This window comes from Lissotriton vulgaris, chromosome 5 (assembly GCF_964263255.1).
Source record: "Lissotriton vulgaris chromosome 5, aLisVul1.2, whole genome shotgun sequence".
NCBI lineage: Eukaryota > Metazoa > Chordata > Amphibia > Caudata > Salamandridae > Lissotriton > Lissotriton vulgaris.
The window spans coordinates 1,007,079,850-1,007,096,812 of NC_141693.1; the positions used below are offsets into that span (position 1 = coordinate 1,007,079,850).

At 41.7% G+C, this 16,963-nt stretch overlaps 1 protein-coding gene across 1 annotated transcript in view; it reads right to left on the minus strand.

Moving 5' to 3' along the window:
• The window catches only part of LOC147711895 (zinc finger matrin-type protein 4-like), a 1,215,746-nt gene that overhangs the window by 554,565 nt on the left and 644,218 nt on the right, over positions 1-16,963 (minus strand). Inside the window, exon 5 of the mRNA XM_086922617.1 lies at positions 1,668-1,898. Coding sequence (XP_086778743.1) covers positions 1,668-1,898 — 231 coding nt within the window. The remainder of the gene's footprint in view (positions 1-1,667; positions 1,899-16,963) is intronic.

A 16,963-nucleotide genomic window follows, 5' to 3' on the forward strand; every position in this document is an offset into this window, starting at 1 on the left:
CTAAGGGCTCTTTATGCTCTGAGCTATGGGAGTGTGAGAAATAACTAAAGAATTTCCAAGTGTTCCACTAATGGTGTGGCAAGGGAGTCCATTTGCAGGAAGGAAGGCAAGCTGGGGAGTCAAGCAGCTGTGAAGACTCATGGACGTGTGCCCAGGGTGCCAGTGCCGACATGCTAAAAGAAAAGACTTAGAGCATTAAAGGGGTTGATGAAGCAAATTTAACTGGGACCAGCACAAGACTTTGGTACCTGGAGTCATCTGTTGAACAGAGCCAACGAGAAATAATAGAAACTCTGGATTTGATGGGGAAGAATGCAGATAAAGTGCAAAAAACATTTGCCACAATGGAATCAGGACGTGAAGGAATGGAGACAAAATAACTGATGATGGAAGCCATGGAGACAATGTTAGAATGCAAGGTGCTCAAGATAGAAGGTAGAACCAATGGAACGGAGAAGATTTGAGGAGAATATGCAGCTTTCCAACGCCTGGTTGTTACTGCCATGTGTACTCTGGAGAACAGGAAGCACATGATTGAAAATCCTCCGGAGAAAGGTTACCGCCCAAGCCATTTGTTTTCCTGACATCCTGGGGAATCAACTATTGTGATGAGGCATTCTTTTTTCATGACCATCTAACACTCCCAGGAGATCATGGGCTGAATATGGGCCAGAGAGTTTATAGGTTGCAACGCAGGGTTTTAACCCCCTTAATGGGAGGAACTAACGATTTGGATGTTAGAGACCCAATACTGTTGCAAAGCAGATTTAATGAAAGGCGGCCTCCAGGAGGATGGGGCAGAGTGTCTTTCTTTCCATTCAATGGAATTTAGAGCTAAGAAGGAAGGGGGCATTGTAAGGTCTTTATAGAGAAGTGACGAGCTTGGGGGCAAGAGCTACATAGGTGTTCACATGGTTTGAAGGTAGGTGCTTCCCTGATAAGTCCTGGTTGCCCAGTCCAAATCATAGTCTTTACCATAATGTCTTCAGCCAGGTTTCTCTCGTGCAGGACCTGACTGCAGGGTCTCATCACATCTCCAGAACGAATATCTAAGCTGATTCGGCATAAAATGTACGGTAGCCTTATGTAAAGTTTGCAACAAGATCTGCGCCTTCTATGTTTATGTTTCTGACAACCAGAAGCGCTGAACACAATTAAAACGGCCTTCTGTAACTGGTCTTGTTCACAGATTCTGTTCAGCCAGCAAGAGAACTAAAGTTAAGGAAGCAGAAGTACCACAGTCCAACCTCATAACTGTAACACCTTGTGTAACTTAATTGTAACATTCTTCTTCAAAGCTGAGCGGAGAAAAACTACCCATGGTGTCAATTATCCTAAATTTACGCAACCTTACTTTAGCCTCATAAACCAGCCACGTCTCACTGAATATACCTATTATTTGATTGAAGTCAAAAGTACAGATCTAGATAGCTTGCATTATAATGAACAGACTAAAGATAGTTATCTTTCACATTAAAATTAACAACATAGAAAAACGTTTTTTAAATTATACTTATAAATATAAACATCTGTAAATGAGAGTTCACCAATGTGGAAAAGTACATTTGAGCTGATTATAGGGATGAGATCCTGAAACCACGCTACAGGCACCAATTGCAAGTACTGCAGACCCTCCAACAGTTGTCATGATGAGAGAGCTCACTTACCTTCCAGTGCCTCGGAGTCGAGAGTCTCGCCTAGCCGCTGCAGTAGTCTGGCCCGGGCTGCATTCTTTTTGTGTTTTTTCCCTTCGTAGTGCTGCTGAGCCATCAGCGGGTTGTTGAACCAGGCTCTGCAAAGGTTGCAGAACTTCCCAGAGTCGCTGCCATTCATGGAGATCCAGGCAATTTCACAATCACTTGGGGTGAGCTCGGGCTCAGGAGGCTCTTGAGAGGGCTCTAAGGAGGTAATTCAACAGGCATACACCGTCAGCAAACACAGGCATGGCATGGCCTTCCGAACATTTATAGAATCTCTAACACAAAGAGAAAATGGTAACTTATCTAATGAATAAGGCATTAAGAATAAAAGTATCTATTCGGGATCTGGGGAAAAAAACAAGTAATCATTTTTCATCTGAACAATTTAGTTTAAACAAGTATTAATAATTTCACAAATCTCTCCCAGAAAAAAGTTACAGAGACCAAAATTAGAAGGATTTCCTACAGAAAGCCACTCAGTGGTCTTCAATGTGTATTGATCATTCCTTCTCCACCAACACAATATACAAAGATGTAGATTGTGGAAGTTAAGATCGCCCCATCTAATTTGACGTAAACCTCAACGCACATATCTTCATTTACTTTCTGCAGTAGTTTTGGTGGTAATAGTGCGCTTAATAAATACCTGTAAGGTCAGGTGAGATATTTTTCCAGAGCTATATTACCTCACAATTGCAAGTTTGGCTCATATGAATGGCAGGTAATGTACAAATGCACTATTTCCCATTCTGAGCTACAAACCTCAGAATTATAGTAATTGCTTCAGACAAATTCCACCAGGTTTCAACTCGCAAATTTCATGTGGAAACTATGGCCCTCATGTAGGATGGAATTTGTTATTGTTGCAAAGGCCAAATTGGAGCCATTGCAACTGGAATTTGGCATTTTAAAAATTACAAAACCCAAAAAATTATTCAGTAATATGCTACCGAATAGGAATTTGTGTTCGCAAAAGTAAATACTGAATTGTTTTCGAATGGGCTTTTAAACTGCGTACCTTCCGAATACCAATTCCTAAGGTATGTATGAATGTTTTCCGACCGCAATCCGGTTGCAAAACATTAATATTTTACCACCAAATCAGAGAAAGAGGGACTGCCTACTCCCATAAAAATGATGTTAAAATGTTTATTTATTTTTTAAATGCATCTCGTTTTCCTTTTTTGAAATGGGCTGCATTTAAAAAAAAAGTTGCTTTTTTGACAAGCAAACACAGACATGGTGGCCTGCTGACCCCCAGCAGGCCACCATACCTGTGGTTGTGAACAATCATAATGGGTATCGATTTGCGAACTACCTAATGCATATTAATTTTGGGAACCAACGTATTAATACATTTGTTGATTCGCAAAACACCAATGCATTCTGCAGAAGTTGTATTCATTCCAAATAATAAACCCAAAATTACAAGTCAGTATTTGTCGCAATTTAATATTTCCTATTTGCAATGTTAGTGCATGAGGCATCCATTTCAACAGGTACTATTAAATTGGCCATATTCATAATATATTGTTACCAATAACATAAGGTGTCTTCATCTGTATTGACGCCACATTTCACATTTTTGTTGTTTTTTTAGTCACTGACCCCCAGTCGAAGTCCTGAAGAAAACCCATGAATAAATCTGGGTTTGAAACGAGTTGACATCTGGGCAAAGGCGAATGAGCCTCGAGTTGCTGAATGGGAATTGGTTAGAAGTGAATTCTTTCCCAACGGACAGACAACCATTGTGTTAATTGCATAGTTCTTTGCCCCATTCACAGGGTTCCGGCTTCATGCACGTGAAAATTGTTTGCAGTTGTCTGAATCGAGTAGCTGTTATTGAACAGTGATTCTGGAGGCCCTAAATTCTTAACTGGTTTACCTCCTCACTTTTTAAAGTTGAAGATCTCTTGCTCAAGAACAAATTTTGAGTCCTGAAGATGACCGTTAAATAATGCATCGGTCGAAACGCCGTCGACGCTTCTCTGTGGCTTAAAAATTTCTTATAAGGACACAGTATTCATGTTTATGGTGTTCCTTTTTTGTGATTTGTATTGTTGTTGCCACCTGTCTGGTTTATATGTATTGTCTTTTGTACACCAGCGTTTTTTTCTTGCTTGAGATTATTTATATGTTGAAATGAAACCTTTGAAATGTCAAAATAAATATATGTATAATTTTGATACTACTAGGCTGTTGTGAAGGGCTTCTTTAATCTACATATTGGACATCTTTCCAATTTTTAATATTTCTTTCTCCTGAACCTTTTGTTTGATATAATAACCATTCACAGGCAAGACAACATGAACTGTTATAGAGTTTGCCTATGCTTTTTATGTGTCAAATATGGACTGGTTGTGTGTAAGAGATTTGTAGGACACTTTTGATTTGATTGGCACTTATGATTTTCACGTTTTCTCACATGTATCATATGTTTGCTTCTCACTTGTAATGTCGAACTGTGGCACATTCTCATAAGTATGGTATACTGAATAATGTGTTATCTACATTATGACATTATTGATTGTTGATGTATATATGTATGAAATAAGTCACAAATTATGTGAAATAAATCACATGAACTTAGAATTTTTGGTCTAAGCTCACATTTAAGGACTCAGTAAATAACCTATTCGGTCAATGTTTTGTTATATAATATTTGAGTGGTTAAGGCCAAGTATTGACAGGACCCAAGCCTTCCTTGTTTGCCCACATACAAATTGCCAGCATAGGTTTAGAATGTTATTTTCTTTTACTCTCTCATTCTTCTAAGATAGCCAAAACGAGTTCCACTGGTTACTAATATACTTGTATAATTTTCACACCCCAAATCATTGAACTACGTTTCAAATCCTGAGTTTATGGGGTGAATTTAGTAACACGCTGCAGCTGGTTTTGCTATATTCCATATAGGTACTATAATATAGGCCTCTGTAAACTCGTTACCCTTTACCTATTTTCTCTCCCTACATTACACTTATCATGGTTTACAGGGACTGACCTTTAACCTAGAGATTACACTGCATTCAGAACACAGGTATTCCCCAGTTCAACATCTCATACATTTTGCATGAGGGTTCCTGGAAGCACAGCAGGACTGCCATCTTCTGTCTAAAATCTATGTACAAAGTCCATGCCCAAAGTCATCCTTAGGCCAACACAGTAATAGAGCAAGGTAGGACCCCTGGGGAGACCTATGAGTATATACACCACATCTTGCTAAGATAGCTAGAGGAGATCGAGACTTCCCGGCCGACACACTGACCAGAGACGCTGAGGTTCCTGCATGCAGACACTCCAGCTCACAGTGGTCTAAACATCCTTCGCGGGGTGTCCAGATCGAGACCAGGACTGGGTCCCACAGTCTCACTTAAGGTAATGGGGTTGACTAAATCCTAGAGGTATTCTTGGCTTAACACCTACACCCATGCTAGGTACACTTAGATATATCTAGATAGGGAGGCATCGTAGGAGTACGCACCTTTTATCATGTGTTTTATATACTCTAATGTATTCATGATTTTAGTACGATGGTAGAACTCCACCATCCTTTTACCTTTATAGTGCTTTTAATCATATATATCCTATACTGTCTAACGGTTGTTGCAGCACATCTATTCTACACTATAATAACAACTGTTCAATAAATGATTATTGAAAATGCCCAGCTTGTTTTATTCAGTGTATCTCTCAGAGACAAACTAAGGGCCCTATTGGGATGGCGGATATACCTGCGTCCGTCCGCCACCCCAGAGGAGGAGGGACTGTCCGCAGGGGCAGCGGCGGTCCCTCCGTACAAATTAGGATGTGACCGCCACCCTGGCGGTCACATCCTGTATGTATAACATTGCGGCGGGTGCTGCTTGAAGCAGCAATCGCCTCAATGTAAAAAATGCAATCAGTGCATTTGGATGCACAAAGCGGCAGGCACCGCGCGGTGCCTGCCACTTTGTGCATGCAAATTCAGGGGAGTACCATAGGTACCCCCCATGTGCACCCCCCCTTCACCCGGGGGGCCCGCAACGGGTCCCCAAAGAAAAGTCTGTATGCCTTTTCGTGGCGGCATTGCTGCCGCGGAAAGGCATTAAAAAATTCAAATCCTAATATGGCTGGCGGTGTCTGATAGACACCGCCAGCCATGTTAGAGCTTTTCCGCCGTGATCAGAAGGCGACTGTGGCGGAAAAGCGGCGGACGTAAAAATGACCCCCCAGCCATCCTAATCTGGCTGGGGGTCATTTGTGTGTCCGCCGCGGTGAATCTGCATACTCCGGGCCGGCAGTGGTTTCCGCCGGCCCGGAGTATGCGTATTCACCGCAATCATAATGAGGCCCTAAGTAAGCACGAGTGACTGAGTGAAAGATAGTATATTGTTTCCACGGTCATGAGGGATCAGGGTTGTCATGTTCGATGGTTGCCAAGAACTATTCTCTCCTTGGTAAGATGAGATTCTACTGGCACTGTGTGCTAGTTGGTACGAAAGGGCCAGCATACCCAGTGGGGGTGATCAGAGTTTGTCTAACAGCAATCCTACTGTGTATGTTGTCTAAACGTGCAGATCCTGTATATTTTCTATGAGAACTACACAGCAGTTTCTATCAGTAAAGTGACACAAACATGGTTCATAGGGCTGTTCTGGGGGTTTACTTTACAGTGCAAATTCTGAATTACATTGGAAAGTAGCCCTAAAGTAACATAAAGTTACCATGCTCTACTTTGCATCAAGGAGTACCACCATGGGTTGGAAGTTTTAAATAATTTTTCAATTATCAACAAACTTCCTATCTCCCCCTATAGAGTTACCATCCCCAACAGTCAGGATAAGACTGGAACAATTTACTATGTCTTTCCAATTTTAGATGTGCTCACACCACTTGTGTTTTCAGTGCCTAACATGGGTGAGCTGTGGTTTTTGCAATTGAACAAATAATTACTTGCCATTGGTATTACTAACTGGTTGACCAACATGGGAGTTTATTCCCTAGAAAATATGCATTTGGGGGCAACTTTGTGAGTATTCCCCCTTTTTTCATTTAATATTGGTTTAACACTTGTGTGGGAGGTAAAGCATGTCCTGCTCTTGTAAAAAAGACAGAAGAAGGAGACAATCGAAAAGAAAAGCTTGATTTCTCTGCAGGAAGACTAGGTTGTAATGCTAAAGTTGAACCATACCTTTATCCTCATCATTCTCTAACAGTAATTGGGTGTCAAAAGAGTTGTGTTTAACTGACCTCTGATCTTACAACATCAGCCTTCTGTACACTGTAAATATTCCGTTTTGCTCCCTTTTCCTTTGAACTCTATGTGGAACCCTTATGCCACCTCCACCAATATATGGTGGTTGCTTGAGCCAATATGATGATGACATGTAGCTAAAAATTGGACTGTCCCAAAGCCTTCCTACCCTAACCAACTTTCTATCCGAAATCTTAAACTGGACGAAAACGAGATCCTGGAGGAGAGAGGAGATGTGGACTTAAAAACAAAATCTAACAGAACAGAAAAAGCCTGGAAATGATCAAAGGGTTCTCATTGACTAGTGAAATAGACCAACACTTAGAGATGCGAGAGAGAGAGGGATCTCCATGAGGTAGCAAAGACCAGATTGTCATGTTTTGCTACTCTTTGACATATTTGGAAAGTTATGCATAGAGCAGGAGGTGCAGTGGAGCACTTTGTATCTGATTAAATAACTATTCTTATGAAACCCAGCAAAGCTGAGGTCATACAAATAACAAGCCCCAAGAGAGGTTCCTTTGCAAAGACATGGAAAGATGCATTAAGGACTTCAAGTTCAGTCAGAGCTTGGAACCTATAAAAAGAAGATAAGGTAACAGAAAAATGTGTGAGATGAAGAAGTTCGAGATTCTTGGTGCTTCAAAGGAGAATGTTTGTTTCTGCGTTTTGACTTCCTTAGATGTGTGACTTTTAGCCAGGATGTTTTATGAGATGTGTGTCTTGAAAAAATATAAGGCATTTGAACTTGTGCATGGGCCAATTGCCATGACGGTGGATCAACTAAGACAGTTCTTACTTGTGAGGGTTAAATGTTGTGGTTTACATACAATTCAACAAAAAACGGTTCAGTGTAAATTATGTGCCAGAAACAAGTGGGTGCCGGATAAAAATAGCATCAAGGTTAAAGAGCTATAATATGAAGCTAAAGAAATTAATAGATAATGGTAAATGAGACACAGTAATTCTTCACATAATGAAGAAAAATATGGAACACTCTCTAGCAGATGCTCTGTTGCAAATAACTGTGCCAGCAAGGAATTTCACTTAAACAATATAGTTTGTTGTGACTTATGTTCAACAGATTAATAAAGTTCAGTTATGAAAAATCTTGAACCAATAGTGTAATAAATTACAACAGTTCTGCAAATGAATGCACAAAGAAATCAAATCAGAAAAGAGAGAAAAAGACACGGGAATATCGTATAATCAAAATGTAAATATATTTTCTTGTGACAGTTACATTCAATGGGGTACATTCATAATGGAAATAAATCTCATGCAGACACATGAAAAAGGTAAATTACAATCAAACCTATAATTCATGTGTGTAAAACATCCATTCCAAATCAAATTCAATAAGTGGCGTATCTCAAAATCAATACAGAAACCACTTAAAATATCTCAAATGACGAGGAAATGGAGGCTAAGGTCGACGTTTTGATCTTCTGTGGCATTAATCCCTTAGACAATCTTCAGGACAGTAAAACATTGCATTTAGCAAAGACCCCTATGGAAACAATACATACAGATGTTATTATGACATTTCCCTGTTTATGCTCATCAATTCATCAAGCAATACAGCGATAACCTGTGTGGAAAATGAGCCAGTTTCTACATGGCATTATAAATAACATGGTTGTATTTATCAACCCGCATATTACATTTAATCTCAAATTAATTTGCCAGTTTGTGAATCATTCACATTGCACCTCTCTATATGCAGCCAAATTTTGTCATAAACATTTTGACATCATTACTTGTAGCAGACAGAGAAATGCCAGTGTACTTCAGGAGGGTTGGTTCAAAATCAATAGAAGGCTCCTTGATGCTCTCACTCTCAAGAATCAAAGAACAGACTCTTCTGGAAGTGAAATAGATACAATTCAGATTTCACTTCCAGAACAGTTTTTTCTCTGAAAAAATTTGACTGCATATAGAGAGGTGCAATATGAATGATTCACAAACTGGCAAATTAATTTGAGACTAAATGTAATGGGAAACAACCTTTACAACGCAACTTTTACACCGCACTACCATTACAACGAAACTTTTACAACGCAACATCCATGACAACGCATGCATTTACAATGCAACCATTACAATGCATGACAGTACAATGCACACCACTACAACGCATGCCATTACAACGCAGTCATTACAACGCATACCATTACAACGCATAGCATTACAACACATAGTACCCTTACACTATCCAACACCTACCATATTGTTGCACCCCCTGGAGGTAGAATAGTAATTTTTACCCCTACACTATCCAACACTTAACCTACTGTTGCACCCCCTGGAGTTAGAATAGTAATTTTACCCCTACACTAGCCAACACTTACCCTACTGTTGCACCCCCTGGAGTTAGAATAGTAATTTTAACCCCTACACTATCCAACACTTACCTTACATGCAATGTAATGTTATACGTTGTAATGGTATGTGTTGTAAAGGTAGTATGCGTTGTAGTGGAATGCGTTGTAAAGGTATTTTCAAAGAATTTGTTGTAATGGCATGCGTTGTGATGGTATGCGTTGTAATGGATGTTGCGGTGTAAAAATTGCGTTGTAAAGGTAGGCGTTGTAAAAGTATGCGTTGTAACGTCATACATCCAAATGTAATATGCGGGTTGATAAATACAACCATGTTATTTATAATGCCATGTAGAAACTGGCTCATTTTCCACACGGTTTATTGCTGTATTGCTTGATGAATTTATGGGCATAAACAGGGATATGTCGTACTTACGTCTGTATGTATTGTTTCCATAGGTGTCTTTGCTAAATGCAATGTTTTACTGTCCTCAAGATGGTCTAAGGGATTAATGCCACAGAAGATCAAAACATCGACCTTAGCCTCCATTTCCTCGTCATTTGAGATATTTTAAGTGGTTTCTGTATTGATTTTGAGATACGCCACTTATTGAATTTGATTTGGAATGGATGTTTTACAAACATGAATTATAGGTTTGATTGTAATTTACCTTTTTCATGTGTCTGCATGAGATTTATTCCCGTTATGAATGTACCCTATTTAATGTAACTGTCACAAGAAAATATATATACATTTTGATTATACGATATTCCCGTATCTTTTTCTCTCTTTTCTGATTTGATTTCTTTGTGCATTCATTTGCAGAACTGTTGTTATTTATTACACTAATGGTTCAAGATTTTTCATAACTGAACTTTATTAATCTGTTGAAAATAAGTCACAACGAACTATGGGGCATAATACCGAGGTGGGCGTTCCAAAACACACAACGCACATCTCCATATCGCCGGATTTCATCGCCTAATTAGCGTGCAATTATCAATGCGCATCAGGCAGGCGATTAGAAATCCGGCGATAGTCGGCGATATGGCACATTAGCGCATGAAAACAAACGTTGTTTTCATGCGCTAATGTGGGCCTTGATAATATGGGGGGGTGGATTCAGCTTTATGATCCACACCCCCATGTTAACAATGCCTAATGCCTGGTCGGAGCAGGCGTTGGGAGACCTGCGATAAATGAGTTTATCGCAGGTTTTTGTCTCCCAACACCTGCCTTGGTAATAGGGTATTCCCACCTCCAACCACATTTTACATGTGGTTGGACGTGGGAACGCCCACTTTGCATGTCATTAGCGATGTTTATCGCCGACATGCAAAGTGGGCTTGGGCAAAGCTTTAAAATGCCCATGGTAATAGGGCTCTAGCTGTATCGCCGCTTTTTCGGCACAATTCGCAGAGAAAGCGGCGATACTAGCCCTTGGTAATATGCCCCTCTATTGTTTAAGTGAAATACCTTGCTGGCACACTTTACCTGATTATATTGACTTTGCCCAAGCCTTCAAGGGTGTATTGGATTTTCCCACTTTACCTTCTCATTCTGTTGCAAATAACAGCAATTCATATTATGAAAGAGACACAGATGTTGCAAAGAAGTGTGGGCGAGTGTAGAGTTGAAGAAAAGAGACCATACAAGGTATATGCAACATTACAGTAGTAGACAGAAGCTTGAACACATTAAATGATAAACATTACTGTTATCATGATATCAAAGTGTATTCTGAATATTCTTTCATGAAAACAACAGTTTCACTGCTTGGGGCGACATAGGAAGGAGGAAAAGGAAAGAGGCGAGAAGAGAGTGAGAGAATCTGTGTGTGGAGGTGCTAATTTAATTTCCAAACTTTTCTGTAGTTTTCTCCCATTCTATGACTATTTCCTTAATGTTACTCTTCATATAGAACAGCATATATTTTAGGACATCTTTATTTCTCATTCATACTCCTCATCCCTCACTTCTTATCCCTTAGTTCTCAACTTTCATCCCTATGATGCAGCTGAAATTTGCTGTTGGGTTTCTGCTTTCTCAAAATGCTCAGTTGCTCATAATAAATCTTGCAACCATAAATTTAAACCAATGGGTGGCTGCATCATGGATAATGTGTACTCCTCCTGACAGATATGGGGGCATGCATCTTGATACAGGCATCATGAAACAGGCACCCGTAGAATTGCACACTCAAAAACATGTTTTTTGTTATCTCTCAACCTGCTTGAGCCTCCCTTCTAATTGGTAAAAAGACTCTCAGCCACTATTCTTCCTAGTGCCATACGTCATCATCGGGCACTCTCCTGGATGCAGCCTGTAGAGGCAGGCTCATCCTTGAGAGTACCTTTACCACTAGAAGGGATGCCCGAGCCAGTTGAGAGACAGCTGAAACATTTCTGTGGAGTGTGTTCTCTTTCTTGTGATAGTTTAGAAGATAAATGGAAGAGGTGAACCCACAAGAATCTTCTCACTCCCTCTTCTTGATCACAGTGGACCTGATTACGCATGGTGCATGGCAGCCACCTTTCATAGGAAACTCATTCCAAGATTTCCGGACATGCGTGCATGCATCCTGAGACATGCAGTCTCATGTTGTTGTAAACAAGCATTGTTAAAACCCAAAAATTTGTCATTGAAAGCGGCGACCTATTGGCTACTGGTTAGAGGCGGCAGACCCGAGAGCAGAGGACGGCCCGGGACCAGGGTTCGATTCCCGGCGCGGCAGGTTTCTGGACCAGGGTCAGCGGACTCGATAATTCTCTCGCCTCGGTGCCCACTCTGATCAGCGATCACACTCGGCAACTCTGGGCATTAGCTTGCCTCATCTTCACTAACGGCCCCACCAGACCGCCGGGGATGCCTGGTCTCACCCTGGAGATACCCATTAAGGGACCATCTCTCAGGGAAGCCAGGAAGGGTTTCGCAGCGGTCGAAGCGCCTTGGGACCCTACGGGTAAGTAGTGCGCTATATAAATGCCTATACATACATACATACATTACTAAATACTTTTGAAGTACAGCTAGTACCATTAGCACTTCCAATCATCACTATTGAGGAAGGAGGCGTGATGGATGAGGGATGTGGAATGAGAAGAGAGGCACGGCACAAGGCATGAGGGTGTCCTAAAATGGGATGCTAGATCGAGAGTGAGTGATCAAGAGTAAGGAATGAGGCAAGAGGTGTGACAACTGATGGATGAAGGATCATCAGTGAGAGGATGAGGCTAGAGATGAGAAGTGGCGGATGAGGAGTGGGAGACGGGGTTTGAGGAGTGAAGGAGGAGAAGTGAGAGGTCAAGTGTGAGGAACGAGGATTCAGCAGTGAGGGATAAGGCTGGGATGATGATGAATGAGAAATAAGGACTCGGATAAGGAGTGAGGGGGGAGAGTCAGTGATGAGGAAGCAAAACGTTCTACAGTTGCAGTTGTGCTCTGTAGTGGAGGCTTTCATCGCTCTGTAGTGGAGGCTTTCATCAGGCAAAGTGTGCATTCCACGTGCCTTAATCTGGGTATTGTAAGGAATCTTGAAGGAGAGTGCCATTTTCACACTCAGAGACGGACAAATGCTTTTGCAGTATCCCAGTGCCAGAAGCAGAGAAAAATATGAATTAGGATCAAAAAGTAGTGACATGTAAGTGAGCACTGTAATAAAACGGAGAGTGTCAGAGCCAGAAGGGTAGTGATGTGTTGGACTGTCAGACCACGTTGCCAAAGAACTTGGGAGTAGATCAGACATCCCCAAACCCCCAAACTTTAAAGGGAGTGCAGAAAAAACAACTCGTGTTGCATAGTTTTTGATAAAGGGGCGTCTACGTCTCTTACAGCAGGAGATGTAATGATGTTCATGCACTTTTAAAAATTAAAAAAGATAAAGTTAAATAAGTGAAAGTCAGAATAGTCGAATGGTGTGTAGATATTTATTAGTACTTACCACTTACATTCGCTTGGCTCAAAACTGTCTGCTTCATGCCAGGGCTGTATACACCCCTTGGATGACTGTAAAGCGAGTGCATATATAGCACTTCGCACGTCTGCACAGCTGTACGCTATTCAATTTCTCAATGATCAAATTCATGTTCAATTTCACCAGTTTAGCCCAGAGCAGTTCCCTGCTAATTTGATCAAAGGCCTGTTTCAAATCAATGCAGCCTTTGATGTCGAATATGAATATATTTCATTGCAGAATAAAATAGGATGAAGGATTGATCAATATTGTGACTTTCGTGGCTGTTCTCGCTGTAATGCAAATGTGTAATGCAATATGGAGCTAATGTTACATGGTATAATTAGCTGGTAATATAATATCGTCTGTCACATTGAATAGGGTGTCACCAGTGCGGGGCTTTGACTGCATGTGGTTCAGGGATACAAGATGTGTGCTGTGCAACAGGCCTGAATGAAAGGACTTCACAGACCTGGAGGCAGGTAACACTTAGCTCCTCCCCTTCATTAAATTGTGTGAAAGCTCTGAATTTAGGTATAAAACTCTACTCAAAATGTTTAAAACAGTCATGGGCATTTTGTAGGTCTATTAAATTCGTTGCAATTTTGCCTACACACTGCCACGCTCCTTGTGGTGTTATGGTTACCTGGCAAAGAGCTCAATTTTTAGGTGTTTTTCTCTGCATCACATGCATTGCACCGACTCCTTAGAATGCCTTACCTGCTCTGAAGCCAAGCACTAACTGCCCACATATGACAGCCTTTAAAAGATGCATTCAATTATTTATTCCTCATGTAAAGTAGCTGAGTCCATTAATACACATGCTGCAGCTCACTTTGCAAACTAAAGGTTGCAGGACTAAAACTCACTGACTCAGAGGTGGCTGAGTGACACTAACACCTGCCAATTAAGACCACGATTATGAGTCTGGCAGTTCACGGACCGCCAGACTTGCAGGGGCACCGCAGTGGCAGTCTCCCGACGGCCCTATTAAAACTAGCGCTGTTGGACCACCATAGCCCGCCGCAGCTGCCAGGGAACCGCTGTTCCCTGGCAGTGTTGTGGCAGTCAGAAGTCTGCAATACGCTTGGCAAGCATATTACGAGTTTCCTCTCCGCCGGCGGTCTCATACAGATTCCTCCTCCATGAACACCGTGGAGGAGAGGAAACAAAGGGGGCCCTGCGGGGCCCCTTGTGCCTCCTCCACATGGGTATGCACACAGGGGTGCACATGTGGTGCCCCCTGTCTGCATTTGCTGCATTGCCTGCACAGAATGGACTTTTCAGTCCATGCCGCGCAGGAACCGTTTTTTTTCGTTCCCATTGTGGGGCCCATTGTTAGAGTTACTGCCATGGGAGTGCTAAAAACCATCCCGTCAGATAGGAGGAAACTTAATCTGGCAGGTGGTCTGACCACAACTTTGGCGGTGCGTCAGCCGGGAGGGCCCGCGGGCCCTAAGTGCATAACGCAATATTCGTTATTCCTGCATGGAAGGTAATGGAAGTGTGAAAAGGAGGATTTTTCTTCCTATCTCAACTTTGAAGAATTGAGAGTTGGTTCAAAGTGGAATGATAAGTTTAGTACACCATAGGAGAGTACCACTGACCAATGCCATGGTATCTTCGATGATTTCCATGCCTATCTACCACACTGTAATGCAGGCAATGGTTTTCAATCAAAACATTTTCACAGGTTATTTCCAAAACCAATAAAGGTGGCAAATCGCTTGCATGTAGGGTAAAAGCTTGTCCTGGATCAGTTTTCTATCCTGCATCTCTGACAATCTCAACGCCTCGGAAGAGATACACGTCTAGGGTCCATTACAGTTGTGCAGAGTGATGCCACCTGTATAATCCGGCCCAGTGTTCCCAAACCCAGTGAGGAAATACTGAGCCCTGTATGAACTATTGAGAAAACCTGCTAATAAAATCCACTTCTTGTCGTACATGGGGTTGCTGGCACTACCACTGCCCAGTCCCTGTCCTATCCCCTGCTAGGGGTTTGGGATCTTAAACCTATCCACTCTGCATCCCTGATGCCTGACTACCCCTAAACAACCTCCGCGCCTCGCTACTCCCGGACCCTCAGTCCGGGAGTGGCGAGATACATGGGTCATCTCTGACTTGGGGTCCAATGAATATCAAAATTTGGAGACTCATAGCAGGGATCGTCTCTCTGTTTCAGACATTTAAACTGTCGCATTAATGTGGCAATATAGCTTGCGTGTTGGAATGAAATGTAGGGTCACTTTTCTTTAACCTCTTCCCTGCTCTCATAATGAGGCACACTGGAGCTGTGCTTATGACGAGTTGAGCTCGTCATGAATAAAGAAGAATAGCAATTTCCAGCACAGGATGGAAATAGCCTTAGCAGCCAAGGTGTTAAGATAGTCAAGGACTTTTACCAATGTTAGTAGTAGCCTAGTTGAGAGTACACTACGAACTGCTTTCAAGTTGATTATAGAGTGTAATCTGTGTACTTCCGGAAATGGATTAAATACTGGACTAGCAACTGTGCCACTGGAGGCATAGAAGAGATAAACAGTAGAAGGAAGAGCGTGGAGCCTTGAGGACACCACTCCATGATGCACAAGAGGAAGAATCTAAAGGTCCCACACTTACCTGTGGCGTTCCGACAACAAGGACCGAATATAAATGTGTGTGCGTGTGCTGCTGCTAATCAAAATATAATTCATAGTTAACAAATAGTACATTTAGGACTTTGTATGGACACAGGGGCTTGGTTAGCACAAAGCTCAAGTTTGACAAAAATAAAGTTTGACAAAATGTTAGGAAATGCAAGAAAAAAATACACACTCCCCCTCCATAAAAGCCAACCCTAGTGGCCGTATGGGGGCAATTTATAGTGTCCTGTTTATTAATTTGCCAGGCCATCGTTGCATTGTATAAGAAGTGACTTCTATTTGAAAATGAGTGTACAGGGGCTAACGCCTGGTCAGCAGGTGCCAATCACTTATATAGGGGGTCAAACATCTGGAGGATCCAAAAGTAAATATTATAGGGTACCTCTTGGCAGAAGATAATCTTTACAGCAATTGAATATGCAGTACAATTAGAAAATTAAAGTCAATGAAACTAAGTTTGGTGGTGATATTCTAAAGAAGAGGGTGGGTTGGTGCCTGCAGAGAGCTGCATCTATAAAAACGGTGCTTAATTTGAGCCGTGGTTTACAGTGCTCCGCACCGGCACCTAAAAGTCAACACTGGCGCTTATGACAGTCTGCCACGTGGTGGCGCTGTCTGTCTAATTTAGAGATGAGCACAACAACAGTTGTTTATTCATTTCATATACATTCAAACTGACTAACACCTGCTGCCCAAGCCATCCTTTACAGCTTTAGGGCCATGGAATGTATTGAATTTTCACACTTGTAGGAGTGTGAGGGTTGATAGTTGTGTTGGTACTGACATTGACACTGCTGGCTGGCAGGGGCAATAGGTGAAGCAAGCTGCAGTGGCCTCCTGACGAGGGCACTGGGCCTTTAAAAAAATGTTTTTGTACAAATTAAGCAATGGCTATATCTACTCGGAGAAGACCCACTCAAACTAAAAAGGGTTGCTGGTTCTCCTTGCAGAGACTGCACAGTCATCTACAGTCATGCAAAATATGACAGGACGCCATTGCATGTCTCTTTAACAATTACAGGCGCCCAGTAGACCATGTCTCATAAATAAGACATATTAATAATACAATCTAGCTGCTTTCTGCGTCAAAGCTGAAATGTGAAATGCT